The 16,020-nt window shown below is 49.1% G+C and overlaps 1 protein-coding gene across 1 annotated transcript in view; it reads right to left on the bottom strand.

Moving 5' to 3' along the window:
* The window catches only part of FBN3 (fibrillin 3), a 192,867-nt gene extending 177,413 nt beyond the window's left edge, over positions 1–15,454 (bottom strand). The window contains 4 exon segments of the mRNA XM_070939090.1: positions 3,735–3,907; positions 12,208–12,680; positions 12,798–12,930; positions 15,308–15,454. Coding sequence (XP_070795191.1) covers positions 3,735–3,907; positions 12,208–12,680; positions 12,798–12,930; positions 15,308–15,454 — 926 coding nt within the window.
* Positions 15,455–16,020: the final 566 nt, after the last annotated feature.

The raw sequence follows: 16,020 nt of genomic DNA on the forward strand, positions 1-16,020 counted from the left end.
CCTTCTTGGTGGTGGCTCCCTTCCCGTAGCAGAGTTGTCCCTAAAGATCCAGACCATCAAAGAACTGTACAAATGTAATTTTCTAGGACAGTTTTGAGAAGTGACTGGGGAATTGCATATCCCCCAGAAAGGGTCATATATGGGTTGTCCTTTGTTTATATTAAAGTTTATCTCGTTTCCTCCATATGGGATGGTTGCTACCCACTAAGAAATCACTCTGATGGGAGGGAGGTTCAAGCTGTAATAAGAAATACAGGTAGTCCCTGAAAAAGAAAGGAAGGAAGGAAGGAAGGAAGGAAGGAAGGAAGGAAGGAAGGAAGGAAGGAAAAAGAGAGAGAAAGAAAGAAAGAAGAAGAAAGAAAGAAAGAAAGAAAGAAAGAAAGAAAGAAAGAAAGAAGAAAGGAAGGAAGGAAGGAAGGAGAGAGTAAGAAAGAAAGAAAGAAGGAAGAAGAAAGAAAGAAAGACAGAAGGAAGGAAGGAAGGAAGAAGAAGGAAGAAGGAAGGAAAGGAAGGAAGGAAAAAGAGAGAGAAAGAAAGAAAGAAGAAGGAAGGAAGGAAGGAAGGAAGGAAAGAAAGAGAGAGAGAGAGAAAGGAAGGAAGGAAGGAAGGAAGGAAGGAAGGAAGGAAGGAAGGAAGGAAGGAAGGAAGGAAAAAGAGAGAAAGAGAGAAAGAAAGAAAGAAAGACATTTTGTGTATTTATGTATTTTATTGTTGGCTGTTCACCGCCCTGAGTCCTTCGGGAGTAGGGCGGTATACAAATCAAATAAACTAAACTAAACTAAAGACAGAAGGAAGGAAGGAAGGAAGAAGAAGGAAGAAGGAAGGGAAAAAGAGAGAAAGAAAGAAAGAAGAAGGAAGGAAGGAAGGAAGGAAGGAAGGAAGGAAGGAAGGAAGGAAGGAAGGAAGGAAGGAAGGAAAAAGAGAGAGTGAAAGAAAGGAAGGAAGGAAGGAAAAAGAAGGAAGAAGGAAGAAGGAAGAAGGAAGGAAGGAAGGAAGGAAGGAAGGAAGGAAGGAAGGAAGGAAAAAGAGAAAGAAAGAAAGAAAGAAAGAAAGAAAGAAAGAAAGAAAGAAAGAAGAAAGGAAGGAAGGAAGGAAGGAAGGAAGGAGAGAGTGAGAAAGAAAGAAAGAAGGAAGAAGAAAGAAAGAAAGACAGAAGGAAGGAAGGAAGGAAGAAGAAGGAAGAAGGAAGGAAAGGAAGGAAGGAAAAAGAGAGAGAAAGAAAGAAAGAAGAAGGAAGGAAGGAAGGAAGGAAAGAAAGAGAGAGAGAGAGAAAGGAAGGAAGGAAGGAAGGAAGGAAGGAAGGAAGGAAGGAAGGAAAAAGAGAGAAAGAGAGAAAGAAAGAAAGAAAGACATTTTGTGTATTTATGTATTTTATTGTTGGCTGTTCACCGCCCTGAGTCCTTCGGGAGTAGGGCGGTATACAAATCAAATAAACTAAACTAAACTAAAGACAGAAGGAAGAAAGGAAGGAAGAAGAAGGAAGAAGGAAGGAAGGAAAAAGAGAGAAAGAAAGAAAGAAGAAGGAAGGAAGGAAGGAAGGAAAAAGAGAGAGTGAAAGAAAGGAAGGAAGGAAGGAAAAAGAGAAAGAAAGAAAGAAAGAAAGAAAGAAAGAAAGAAAGAAAGAAAGAAAGAAGAAGGAAGGAAGGAAGGAAGGAAGGAGAGAGTGAGAAAGAAAGAAAGAAGGAAGAAGAAAGAAAGAAAGACAGAAGGAAGGAAGGAAGGAAGAAGAAGGAAGAAGGAAGGAAAGGAAGGAAGGAAAAAGAGAGAGAAAGAAAGAAAGAAGAAGGAAGGAAGGAAGGAAGGAAAGAAAGAGAGAGAGAGAGAAAGGAAGGAAGGAAGGAAGGAAGGAAGGAAGGAAGGAAGGAAGGAAAAAGAGAGAAAGAGAGAAAGAAAGAAAGAAAGACATTTTGTGTATTTATGTATTTTATTGTTGGCTGTTCACCGCCCTGAGTCCTTCGGGAGTAGGGCGGTATACAAATCAAATAAACTAAACTAAACTAAAGACAGAAGGAAGAAAGGAAGGAAGAAGAAGGAAGAAGGAAGGAAGGAAAAAGAGAGAAAGAAAGAAAGAAGAAGGAAGGAAGGAAGGAAGGAAAAAGAGAGAGTGAAAGAAAGGAAGGAAGGAAGGAAAAAGAAGGAAGAAGGAAGAAGGAAGAAGGAAGGAAGGAAGGAAGGAAGGAAGGAAAAAGAGAAAGAAAGAAAGAAAGAAAGAAAGAAAGAAAGAAAGAAGAAGGAAGGAAGGAAAAAGAGAAAGAAAGAAAGAAAGAAAGAAAGAAAGAAAGAAAGAAGGAAGGAAGGAAGGAAGGAAGGAAACCACAAGAAAGTCCAGTTGCTTTTTGGGAAAAAAGTACCTTTGGGACAGCAGATATGTGTGGGTAAAGTTTTGCAAAGCTCATATGGTCTACAGATTAACAGAGTTGGAAGGGACCTTGTAGGTCATCTAGTCCAACCCTCCACCCAAACTGGAGACCCTACACCAGCAATGGCTAACCTTTTTGCCATCGCGTGCGAAAAGCGAGGGGGGGGTGCGGGAGGGGGTGTCGCACATGCGTGTGCCCACACCCATAATTCTATGTGCCTCGCCCCCGTGCATGTGTGTACGACCCCTCCGTGCTTTCCCCGTTTTTGGCACGCGATGGCACGGTGGGTCCAATAGGCCCTTTTTTCACCCTCTCTAGGGCTCCAGAGCCTTTCTAGGAGCCTGGGGAGGATAAAATCGGCCTTCCGCCCACATACACACCCCGGAGGCCCCCTGGAGGCCAGAAATGGCCTGTTTGCTGACTTCCAGTGGGCCCAGAAGCCCCGAAAGCTGAGCTCGCGTGCCCACCAATATGGCTTCGTGTGCCACCTGTGGCACGTGTGCCATAGGTCCGCCATCATGACCGTACACCATTTCTGACCGATGGCAGTCCAGTCTCTTCTTGACAGCTTCCAGGGATGAAGCTCCCACAACTTCCGAAGGCAACTTCTGTTCCATGGGTTGATTGTTCTCACGATGAGAAAATTTCTCCTTATTTCCAGATTGAATCTCTCTTTGTTCAGTTTCCATCCATTCTTCCTTGTCTGGCCTTCAGGTGCTTTGGAAAATAGCTTGACCCCCTTCCTCCTCTCTGGGGCAGCCCCTCAAATATCGGAAGACTTGCTATCCTGTCTCCCCTGGTCCTTCTCTTCACTAGACTAGCCAGGCCCAGTTCCTGCAACCGTTCTTCGTATTCTTCTTAATTCTTAATTTGATTTATATGCCGCCCTTCTCTGGAGACTCAGGGCGGCTTACAATGCACTAAGCAATAGCCTTCATCCTTTTGTATATTTATACAAAGTCAGCTTATTGCCCCCACAAACTGGGTCCTCATTTCACCTACCTTAGAAAGGATGGAAGGCTGAGTCAACCTTGAGCCTGGCAAGATTCGAACCTGCAGTAATTGCAGGCAGCTGGTCTTAATAACAGGGTGCTTTAGACCACTGTACTACCAAGGCTCTTTCAATATAATTTTAGTCTCCAGTCCCATAAACAGCAACCAGAAGAAGAAAGGAAATCTGGAGAGAGGAGGCAAGATGGAGCCCAGAAGAACAGTCTTCCTGCATCTCAAACTCTTGAGAGCCAAGAGCTCAGCTCTGCTGGAAGAACCGGTAGACAAAGCCGGCCAGATGTTGGAAGGCTGGAGGCATCAACCCGAGAAGAAGGAAAGGAGAGAGGCTGTTTCGTTTCAAACGGAGACTCCCAGCTGGCTGACCTCGAGCGAGTCCAGACGGGCGAGTCTGCCAAGTCCTTTGGAATCTGCTGTTGCCAATCCAGCCTCTTTCCGTAAAGGACTTCTAAAAACACATTTTTCTCCTCCTCCAGGCCTTCCCAGATCTGGCTGGCTGCAAGAGAGCCTTCGAGGAACAAAATATTTTTCCCACCTTCCTGGGAAAACCCCCTCAAGCGAGGTCACCCACTTGGCCAAAAAGTTTGGCATCGGTCTTTGGGCCAGAAATGAGTGGGCGGACGATTTTTCGGAGCTGCTCAGATCTGCGAAATCCGGGCAGCAATCCACCACTTTAGAAACACCACGAGTTGAATGACCTGAGTTGCTATTTTGCCACCAAGAAGCCCACTCCCGTTTTCAAGGAATGTCCCTCGTTCCCCCCACCCTATCCCCAAATTTTTAAAAAAACCCTGCTCAAACCAGAGTCAGATGCGATGCTTCTGAGCAAGGACAGAATGTTGGATAACAAACTTCAGCTCTTGGACCTGAGGGAAGTGTACCCCAGGGGGACAGTGCCAGGGACCTCATAGCCAGAGGTGGGTTTCACATAATTTTATCACCGGTTTGCCATGCACCGAAAATATGAGCATGCATGCATGCGCGTGGCTTAGAAAATGTGGCTAAATAAGATGGCATAGCGCCGTGCAGGTCACCACTATCAATTCGTCCGAACCGGCTGAATACCACACCACTGCTCATAGCACCAGAAACCTCAGGAAACAGTGCCCTTCCCCTTTAAGAAAACCAAGAAGCACCAGCTGAAAGGAAAACACAGAGCAGTCCTGCTAACAGAGCGGACAATAGAAATACTTAAGTAGAGCCATTAAGATAAGGGGAATCAGGCTAAAAATAACTCACCTGGAACTCCCCTTTTCCTCTTTCCTGGCAGAATTAACCCCCAGGATAGGAAAGACAAAGCTCCAGGAACAGGATTAACCCATTAAGGAAGGAAGGCAGGATCCAGGGCAATCACTCTAACTAGAGGCACACAAATAAACCTATCAAGCTGAAGCAGAAGCTTCAAAGGGGAATTAAGAATAAAAGGCTCAGAATCTCACTTCCAAGTTTGCTTGCAATCCAAGCAAGCTGGAGCTGTGTCACTACCTTTCTTGCTTTCCTGAATTAAAAGGATCCCTTTTCTGGCAGCTGGCTTCCATGTCTATTTCTTCTCAGCATCGGTGACTGCTTCCCAGCTGGGACCGAACCAAACCATTTCCCCCTTTTTTCACTACAGCAAAAATTAAACTTCCTGCCGAAATGTGAAAGTTGCACAGTGTTTGTTTTTGTTCCAGTTCTTGGTCTCTCTCTCTCTCTTTGATTTTTTCTTTTTTTTAAATTTCTAGGCAACTTTTTTTGGCTGGTATTTTGCTTGTTTAAGTCGAAGAACCATTTTTTACAAAAAGAATACCCTCTTAATTGCAGCGCCTGCTACAAGAATGATGCAAAAGTGGGTGGGTATGTCACACTTTGCAAAATGGGCCTTTTTAAAAAGGGAGAAATCATTTTTTTCCCCCATCAAACATTAAACACCCCGACAGAATTGGCTTATGGGTGGAAATAAGTAAAAGCGAGCCAAGCTAAGAACAAAAGAAAGTCGTTTCCCCACCCCCCAAGGGAGCAGATTAACAAATACTTACAGCTATGACTTAATAATTCATTAAATAACAATATAATTAAAATGCAATAAAGCAATGGATTAAATAATTCATAGCGCATTAATACTTAATTTTATTTGGAATTTTTTTTTCCCCACAGGGAGAACAGTCAACCAGTGGAACAGAAGTTGCCTTCAGAAGTTGTGGGAGCTTCATCACTGGAGGCTTTCAAGAAGAGACTGGACTCCCATCGGTCAGAAATGGTGTAGGGTTTCCTGCTTGGTGGGGGAGGGGGTTGGACTAGATGACCTCCAAGGTCCCTTCCGACTCTTGTTATTCTATTCTGTTCTAATTGTTCTGTTCTAATTATTCTATTCCATTCCATTCCATATATATCATTGTAATAGGGAGTTATATGCAAGTTAGTTATGCGACCCCCGAGCACAAAGAGCCTGATAATACAGTGGTCTAAAGCACCCTGTTATTAAGACCAGCTGCCTGCAATTACTGCAAGTTCAAATCTCACCAGGCTCAAGGTTGATTCAGCCTTCCATCCTTTCAAAGGTAGGTAAATTGAGGACCCGGATTGTGGGGGCAATAAGCTGTCTTTGTATAAATATACAAAAGGATGAAGGCTATTGCTTAACGCATTGTAAGCCGCCCTGAATCTCCAGAGAAGGGTGGCATATAAATTAAAGCAAAAAAAAAAAAAGTTTAATAAGGCATTTAAATGTAAAAATTGAGAAGAACTTCATGGGATCAATAGAATAGAATAGAACAATAGAATAACAGAGTTGGAAGGGACCTTAGAGGTCTTCTAGTCCAACCCCCTGCTTAAGGCAGGAAAACAGAGACCATTTCAGACAAATGGTTCTCCAACAGCTTCTTAAAAGCTTCCAGTGTTGGAAGTTCACCACTTCTAGTGGCAAGTTGTTCCACTGATTAATTGTTCTCACTGTCAGGAAATTTCTCCTTAGTTCTAAGTTGCTTCTCTCCTTGATGAGTTTCCACCCATTGCTTCTTGTCCTGCCCTCAGGTGCTTTGGAGAATAGGTGGACTCTTTCTTCTTTGTGGCAACCCCTGAGATATTGGAAGACTGCTATCATGTCACCCCCAGTCCTTCTTTTCATTAAACTAGACATACCCAGTTCCTGCAACCGTTCTTCATGTGTTTTAGCCTCCAGTCCCCTAATCCTCTTTGTGGCTCTTCTCTGCACTCTTTCTAGAGTCTCAACCTCTTTTTGACATCGTGGCGACCAAAACTGGATGCAGGATTCCAAGTGTGTCCTTACTAAGGCTTTATAAAGTGGTATTAACCCTTCACGTGATCTTGATTCTATCCCTCTGTTGATGCAGCCCAGAACTGTGTTGGCTTTTTTGGCAGCTGCTGCAGATGGCAGGCTCATATCTAAACGGTTGTCCACTAGGACTCCAAGATCCCTCTCACAGTTACTACTATTGAGCAAGGTATTGTACCACTTGTACTGTACCTGTGCATTTGGTTTTTCTTGCCTAAATATAGAACCTTGCTTTGTTCACTGTTGAATTTCATTTTGTTAGATAGCGCCCAATGTTCAAGTCTGTCCAGATCCTTCTGTATCTTATCTTCCGGAGTTTCGGCTATTCCTGCCAGCTCATTGGGAGGCCTCCATAAAATATTGGCTAATCCTGTCTGGGCTTGGAAATTTTGCAGGGATGAGTTTATTTAGTCTAGAACGGAGGACGTCCCCAGGCTATAGACTAGATTTGGAAGATGTAAATAAAACTATTCCTGAAGAAATCCATGGCAAAAAAAAAACAAAACATTTTGCCGCTGTTCCCCAGCCAGGCATGAACCACAAAAATGATTGGGGTATGGGGGTGTGAAGGCTAAAGCATATGAAGAATGCAAGGGTGGGTTCTAACCGGCGTTACTACCGGTTCTCTTTGTGTGCGTGCTTCGTGCACGATCGCCTCTTCGGTCACGCGCTTTGCGCAAGTGCGTTGCGAATCTGCCCAGCTGAGGTGTGGCAATCTGCTCTGCCGTACCTCTCAGCTGGGCTGGGCGAAAAAAGAAGAAATATAAGGTCGGAATAACGCGGGGACAGGCGGGAGGGCCCAGCTCCCGAAAAAAGAGAACCAGTTGGTGACGTAATAGCGTCACCGCTACCGGTTCGGTCGAACCAGGAGCAACCCACTACAGAATGGCTACAGAAACTGGGTATGTCTAGTCTAATGAAAAGAAAGATAGGGGTGATATGATAGCAGTCTTCCAATATTTGAGGGGCTCCTACAAAGATGAGGGGGTCAAGCTATTTTCCAAGGCAAGACAAGATTACAGAAGAATTGGAAGGAACTTTGAAGGTCATCTGGTCCAACCTCCCCCCCCCCACAACCCCTGGAGACCCTACCTCATTTCTGACAGACGGCAGTCTTTCTCTTCTTGAAAGCTTCCAAGTGAAGCTCCCACAACCTCTGAAGAAGCAAGAAATGGAAACTAACCAAGGAGAGAAGCAACCTAGAACTAAGGAGAAGTTTCCTAACGGCGAGAGCAATTAACCAGTGGAACAGCTTGCCACCAGAAGTTGTGGCTGCTCCATCCTTGGAGGCTTTCGAAAAAGGAGGATGGGCAACCATTTGTCTGAAATAGTGTAGGGCGGTGATGGTTAACCTTTTTGGAGCGGAGGGCCCAAAGTGCATGCACGCGCGCAAGCAAATGCACACATGTGCCCCAACCCCCAAAAAGCAATGTGAGCGCCCCCTGCGCATGTGCCCCACCCCCATGCATGCATCCCCCACACACATGCGCCCCTTCCCCACACATGCACACACCCATCCCCCACGCATTCGTGGCAGAGACCCAAAGACCAGCTGGCTGGCAGGAGGAGCATGCCCGCATGCGTGGTGGAGCTGGTCTGGGGCAATGGCTGGCATAGGTTTGCCATCACGGGTGTAGGGTCTCCTGCTCGAGCAGGGGGTTGGACTAGAAGACCTCCGAGGTCTCTTCCAACTCTATTTTTCTATGTTCTATGAATTCTGGGAGTTGGTCCACCCATCTGAAAGTGGGCCAGATTGACAGACTCTGCTCTACTGTCAGCCTTGGACTCAAGGGAAGAGTTGAGACTCCCAAGTAAATGGGATGCAGATAAAGCCCTTCAGATACCACTTGGAGGTGTTAAAAGATTTTATTGGAGTTTAGGGGCCTGCAGAAAACAGGTGGCGCCTCCTTGACATGACTTCTCTCAACTAATTCATGGCAGAATGTTCCAGTTTCCTTCTTTTACGTGATTTCTTGCCAAGCTGATGTCTTGATTTGAACTCAACTCAACCCAACTCAATCCGATCCAAACTAAACCAACTCAGTTCAAAATAACTGAACACAATCCAATCCAACTCAACTCAACCTTCTGTCATGGCTGCCATTCTGCTAGCCGCACACCTCAATCTGACAGCTTGACATTGGCGATGGGGGTGGGGTGGGGAAAGGGAGGAAAGAATGGAATGTAGGGAGGAGTTGGAGTGTTATGTGGGGTGAATGAGGACGCAGCAAGCCAGAGTAGTTAGTGACAACAGCTCTTTATTATATGGTGAGACTTCAGCAACTGACCAGGGGAGCCAGCTCCCTTTATATACCTTGCAGCTGTGGTGGTCAGCCAATCAGCTGAGGGTCAGTTAATTTAAACTTCCCGCCAAACAAACCTATTTACATAACACTCCTCCCCTCCCAGAAGTCACTTGGGGTGTTATTTGCATACAAAGTCTCTCAGGTGACTAGGGCGTGTACGAGCCCTAGTTGACCTGCGCAGTTCAGTCGGAGGGGCGGCGTCGAGCAGGTCGGAGGGACTTTCTGTTTCTCCCTGCTCCGCCAATGAGGCCTCCGGAACCTCCTCGTGGGCGGCGACTTCTTCGGCTGCTGGGACTACCTCGATGGGGCGGCGCTGGATACCAGAATCCTCAGCTAAGTCCTCCGCTCTATTCGGGCTAGTGGTTTGTGCCTCTGGTTGGTAGTCGTGGTCGGAGATGGGGTCGTCTAATGTCTCGTCTGTGTTTGTGGTTACCCGTTTTCTTAATTGGTCAATGTGTCTGCGCCAAACTCTCCCGTCCCCCATGTCTACCCGGTATGACTTGGGGCCTGTGATTTCTGTGATTGTTCCTGCCTCCCAGAGTGGGCCCTGTCCATAGTTTCTGGCGTGTACCGGTGTTCCTATGGTGAACTCTCTAAGTTTCCTCTCCCCCCCCTTGAATACCTCTGGGGAGTAGTTGGGGTTGAGTCTATCTAGTATTCCCCGGAGTTTCCGCCCCATTAATAGTTCGGCCGGACTTCGGCCTGTAGCTGTGCAGGGTGTGGAGTGCTGGGCTAGTAGGAACTTGTCTACCCTTTCCTGCCAGTCCCCGGGGCTTAAGCGTGAAAGGGCCTCCTTTGCTGATCTAACAAATCTCTCAGCCTGTCCGTTACTAGCCGGATGAAACGGGGCAGAAAGGACGTGTCTGATCCCAAGTCCCGCTAAGTAGCCCTCGAACTGTGTTGCGGTGAACTGTGGCCCGTTATCTGACACTAGGATGTCCGGTAACCCATGTGTGGCGAATAATTGTCTTAGCTCTCTAATGGTTGCGTCGGTGGTAGTGGCCTTCATTAGCTTGATCTCCAACCATTTGGAGAACGCGTCTACGATGACCATGAAGGTCTGTCCATGGAAGGGGCCTGCAAAATCAATATGTATTCTGGACCAGGGTCCCTGGGGTCTTTCCCACTCTCTCACGGGTGCCGTTGGCGGGTCTGATCTGGACTCTTGGCAGGGCTGGCATTTCCCCACCCACTCGGTAATGTCTGCATCCATGCTGGGCCACCAGACGTAGCTCCTGGCTAGCCCCTTCATTCTTACAATCCCGGGGTGCCCCTCATGCAACAACGTTAGAACCTTTTCCTTTAAGCGTGAAGGAATAACAACCCGATCGCCCCATAGTAAACAACCCCCTTGCATTGTCAACTCGTCCCATTTTCCCGCGAATGGTTTAAATTCCCCGCTCCCAATCCTTTCCGGCCACCCCCTCATAACCCAACTTGCGACTGTCCGGATCACGTGGTCTTTGGTGGAGGCTCTCGCAACCTCGGCTGATGTGATGGGCCCAGAGTCCAAAACGTCTATCAGCAGGATGGGGATGCCGGGTGTGGGGTCTTCTAAACTGTCGGGTAGTGGGCATCGGCTGAGTGCGTCCGCGTTGCCCATGTCCGCCCCTGGTCGGTGTACCAGGCGATAAGAGTATGCTGCGAGGAAAATGGCCCAGCGTGTCATCCTGGGCGAAAGTGCTGCCGGGGTTGGTCGATCTCCCGCGAGGAGACCCAGGAGCGGTCGATGATCTGTGATCAATTCAAAGTCTCTCCCGAACAAGTACTCGTGGAATTTCTTTACTCCCGAAACGGCGGCTAGGGCCTCTTTGTCGAGCTGGCTGTAATTTCGCTCGGCACTTGATAGGGTTCGGGAGTAGTATGCGATGGGCGCCTCTAGGCCATTCGGGAGTCTGTGGCTCAGGACGGCTCCCACCCCGAATGGGGACGCGTCACATGCTAGAACAAGGGGAAGCGTTGCGTTGTACTGAATTAAAAAACTCTCGGCTGACAGCAGTTTTTTAATGCCGGCGAATGCCCTGTCTTCAGCCTTCCCCCAATTCCAGGTGGCTTTTTTGGTTAACAGTTTATGTAGGGGTTCTGCCACTGTTGCCTTGTCTTTTAGGAAGATGGCGTAAAAGTTTAATAGTCCCAGGAAGGCTTGTAGCTCTGCCTTGTCTTTGGGGGTGGGTGCTTCTTGGATTGCCCTGATCTTGCTTTCTGTGGGGTGGATGCCGGTGCCATCAACCCTGTACCCCAGGAATTCGACTGAGGGGACTGCAATCATGCATTTATTGCGTTTTACTCTGAGTCCTGCGTCCCTGAATTTCCTTAACACCTCCCTCAGCCTTTCTCTTAGCTGGTGCTCATTGTCGGCGGTAATGAGCACGTCATCGAAATAGGGCACCACCCCGGGGATCCCCTGTAGTAGCCGCTCCATGGTACTTTGGAACAGTCCGGGGGCCACGCTTACTCCGAATTGCAGGCGGGTGCACTTGAAGGCCCCTCTGTGGGTTACGATAGTCTGTGCTTCCGCGGTAGCGCCATCTACTGGTAGCTGCTGGTACGCCTGCGCAAGATCGAGTTTCGCGAAAATCTTGCCGGGGCCCAGGGAATGCAATAGGTGGTGAACGACGGGCACCGGATAGGCGCTCTGCTGCAGGGCCTTATTAATTGTGCATTTATAATCGGCGCATATGCGCACTGACCCGTCCGGCTTGACCGGTGTAACAATTGGGGTCTCCCATTTGGCGTGGTCGACTGGCACGAGCACCCCTTGTTTGATTAATTTGTCCAGTTCAATGTCTATTTTGGGCTTCAGGGCAAATGGTACCCGCCTCGGCTTTAAACGGATGGGTGCAATATTGGGGTCTAGATTAAACGAAATCGGGGTCCCCACATACTTGCCAAGCCTTTCGTCGAACACGTCCTGGAATTCCTGCATCAGGTCTTCCTTCAGGGTGCTTCGAACGTTCCTTACTCCGGTGAATCCCATGCCTAGGGCCCTGAACCAGTCCATGCCCAGGAGGCTGGGGAGGTTGTCGCTGACGATGGTGAGGGGCAGTTTCTCGGTAAACTCCCCGTACTGGACTTGGAACTCGCCTCTGCCTTCGACGGGTATGCGGTTCCCTTGGTAGTCCTTCAGTCTGCGTTGCTGCGGCTGGAGCTGTCGCTTGTGTACGCTGGGGATGACTTTCTTCAGGTTCTCCCAAGACATGATGGATATTGGTGATCCCGTGTCTATCTCCATCTGGCACTCCCGTCCCTCGATCTCGACCGTGGTGTAGGTCTTTTCTCCGGGCGAGGTGCAGGTCTGTGCAATGCGTATGGTGTAGGCCCCAACGTCTTCGAATTTCGCGCCCTTCCGGTTTCCGCCATCCCTGTTGGGCCTTCGGTGTGGCGCCGTCTCGGATTGGGCAGGTTGGCCACGTGGTCTGTAGCTCTGGTGTGCCTTCGATCTGCAGACCCTCGCGATGTGGCCCCTCTTTTCGCAGGCACGGCAAACGGCGTCCCTGAACTTACAGTTTTGTCGTGAGTGGGACCCTCCGCAGCTGGCGCATCCGTCTCTGGGCTCCCTCCGGGCTGTGCGGGACTGCTCGGTGCGGTAGACCTCCTCCTCGGATTCCCCCTCGCTCGCGGTGCTCACGGCCTCCCGATGCACTGGCGCCGTTTTCTGCGTTGTCTTGGTTAGGTGGGAGCTCTTTAATCTCTCGGCGGCCTTTACTGACGACTCTTGCGCTCTGGCTTCGTCTAGCGCGATGAGTAGGGTCAGGTTTGACCTCGCAAGCAGCCTTCTCTGGAGCCGGCCATCTCTCACTCCGCAAATTAGTTGCTCTAGGAGCATCTCATCGAGGTCTCGGTACTCACATTGGGTTGCGGCCTTACGCAGGGCAGCGACGTACTCGCTGATCGATTCGCCCTCCTGCTGTAGCCGCTGCCGGAATTCATAGCGTTGGACGTACTTCGATGGCGTTGGTGCATAGTGGTCTTTCAGCAGGGTCTGTAGCGTCGACCAGGAGATGTTGTGGACCGAATTCGGCTCCGACAATGCTTCGGCTGTGTCGAAGACCCTTGGCCCACAGTGGCTCAGGAACAGGGCTTTCTTCCGAACGTCCGGTAGCCCTTGCATGTCGTTTGCCACCATGAAGCACTCGAACCGAGACATGTAGGATCCCCACTTCTCTTCCTTGGGGTCGAAAGGCGCTGGCGGGGTGTAGGCAGACATCGTTTCGGGGATTCTCCTGTGCTCCGCTCGCTCGCCTGGCTGGATTCGGTTGCGGTCTCTGGTCCCTTCTCTGAACGTGGCTTCAGCTCTCCTCTGCTTCTGGCCTCAAAATCCCATCCTCGTCGCCAATGTTATGTGGGGTGAATGAGGACGCAGCAAGCCAGAGTAGTTAGTGACAACAGCTCTTTATTATATGGTGAGACTTCAGCAACTGACCAGGGGAGCCAGCTCCCTTTATATACCTTGCAGCTGTGGTGGTCAGCCAATCAGCTGAGGGTCAGTTAATTTAAACTTCCCGCCAAACAAACCTATTTACATAACATGGAGGGTGGGGCATGAGACACACCAGCCAACCCAAGGTCAACCATCAGAATGCAGAGCTGGAGAGCCCGCGAACTGAGGGTCCATTACCCAAACAATATACAGTACAAGCATTCCAGTGGACATTAACTAATAACAGGGAGGTTGGTTGGGGAAAGGGGAAATTTAATTGTATAATTTGTGCATGAAAATGCCAGATCCAGCTTTGCTACTTCTGTAACCACTTTGGCTTTAGTAACGTATACTTTTGCTAAAACAATGAGCCAGAGGTTCTTCTTTCCTGGATGACCAAGTGGGATGGTTGACACCATCCAACCCAACCCAAATCAACTCAACCCAACCCAACCCAACCCAACCCAAATCAACTCAAATCAACCCAACCAAAATCAAATCAAATCAAATCAACCCAACCAAAATCAAATCAACTCAAATCAACCCAACCAAAATCAAATCAAATCAAGTCAACCCAACCAAAATCAAATCAAATCAAGTCAACCCAACCCAACCTAACCCAACAAAACTCAATGGTGCAATTGGTGCAGAAGGAGGCAAGCAAACCTCTCATTGCCCTACTGCCTGCCATCTTGATTGACTTCTTTGATCATCCCTTGAAGACAGCCCTGTTCACTCTTTGCCAGTGGAGCTTAGTTTCTGTAAGGGCGCCCAGCTGGAGCTGGCCCAATGTGGAGACTATTTGGGGAGGGGTGGGCAATGTCTGTGGGCTGGGGGAGGCTTTTTTTTTCCAGGGAGGAGCTCTCTTTGCCCCCTGGGCTTGAAGGAACTCATCCAAGCCAAACATGGTCGGTCCCTCCCTGGCATTTCCCCTCCAGCTCCCCTCAGTCACTGTAGCAAAAACTGGAGAAGAAAAACTTTCCACTGAGGTCAGAGGTGGTGAGAAGACCGGGAAGGGGGGGAGGGGGAGAGGAAAGGAGCGTGCGGGCCCACCCCACCCACCCACCCAGTCTGGAAAAGACCCCACACCCAACTCCTTGCCTTGCAGTGCAGTCAACCTAAATGGCCTTATTAACACGGTGGCCAAAAGATTGGTTAAAATGCAGTACTGCAGGCTACTTCTGCTGACTGCCGTTTGGCAGATCGAATCTCACCAGGCTCAAGGTTGACTCAGCCTTCCGTCCTTCCGAGGTGGGTAAAATGAGGACCCAGATGGTTTGGGGGCAAGAGGCTGACTTTGTAAACCCCTTAGAGAGTGCTGTAAAAGTACTGTGAAGCGGTATATAAGTCTAAGTGCTAAGTGGGAAGGAAGAGAGGGAGGGAGGGAGAGAAGGAGGAAGGAGGGAAGGGAATAGGCTGACTGTAAAAGGCTTAGAGAGGCTAATTCTGCCAACCGTCAGCAGTTCAATCCTGACTGGCTCAAGGCTGGCTCAGCCTTCCGTCCTTCCGAGGGGGGTGAAATGTGGGGACCAATCTGCTGAATTCTGTAAACCGCTTAGAGAGGGCTGTAAAAGCGCCGTGAAGCGGTATATAAGTCTAAGCGCTATGGCGATCGTTATTCCTTCTTGTTTGCAAGGCGGGATCCTGCTCTGGGCATCACAGCAGCGGGGAGACCTCCCTTGCTCTCCATGGGTGGCCCACCTCTCCTTCCCCTGACTTGGGTTCAAATCCTCCACACCACCCTCCACTCCACACACACAACCCACCCCTGGAAGGGAACGGGGGATCGTCTATTTCAGCCCGCTGCAACAGCAGGGAAAACCAACCGAATCTTCCCTGCAAAACCTCCAGCAACGGGCACATCGCCGCCCCGTCTGAATCGGTGGAAGCAGAACCCATGGACTTACCCACGCAAGGTGTCGTGACCCCTCCGTCTCACCCGGCTGGGAGTGGGCTTCCTTTCCGAGTCGGAGAATCGGTTGGGCTGGGCTTCCTCATGGTGTTCGCCGGGGGCGACGTCTTGGCGCAGGGCAAGCGATGTCCAGAATCCCAGGGTGAATTGGATGAACCAGACTGCAGCCCTCATGATGGGGTGGGGGGCGTCCAATGGGCAGGGCTATGGACGGCACGGGTGGGAGAGAGAATCCAAGACCCCTGTGAGACGTTTTATATCAAAATACATTTTACTCTTGACCCTGTTTTTATCTCCCCTTAAAATATTAACAAAGGGACACGGTGGCTCAGTGGCTAAGACGCTGAGCTTGTCGATCGAAAGGCCGGCAGTTCAGCAGTTCGAATCCCTGGTGCCGCGTAACGGGGTGAGCTCCCGTGACTTGTCCCAGCTTCTGCCAACCTAGCAGCTCGAAAGCAGGTAAAAAATGCAAGTAGAAAAATAGGGACCACCTCTGGTGGGAAGCTAACAGCGTTCTATGCGCCTTTGGCGTTGAGTCATGCCGGCCACATGACCACAGAGACGTCTTTGGACAGCGCTGGCTCTTCGGCTTTGAAACGGAGATGAGCAGCGCCCCCTAGAGTCAGGAACGACCAGCACATATGTGCGAGGGGAACCTTTACCTTTACCAAAAATATTAACAGAATCCACAACAGTCTTGAGAATCAGGGTCTCTATTAGATACCGTATTTTTCGGACTA

This window comes from Pituophis catenifer, unplaced genomic scaffold (assembly GCF_029215685.1).
Source record: "Pituophis catenifer annectens isolate HBS135680 unplaced genomic scaffold, rPitCat1.0.hap2 SCAF_1, whole genome shotgun sequence".
Taxonomy (NCBI): domain Eukaryota; kingdom Metazoa; phylum Chordata; class Lepidosauria; order Squamata; family Colubridae; genus Pituophis; species Pituophis catenifer.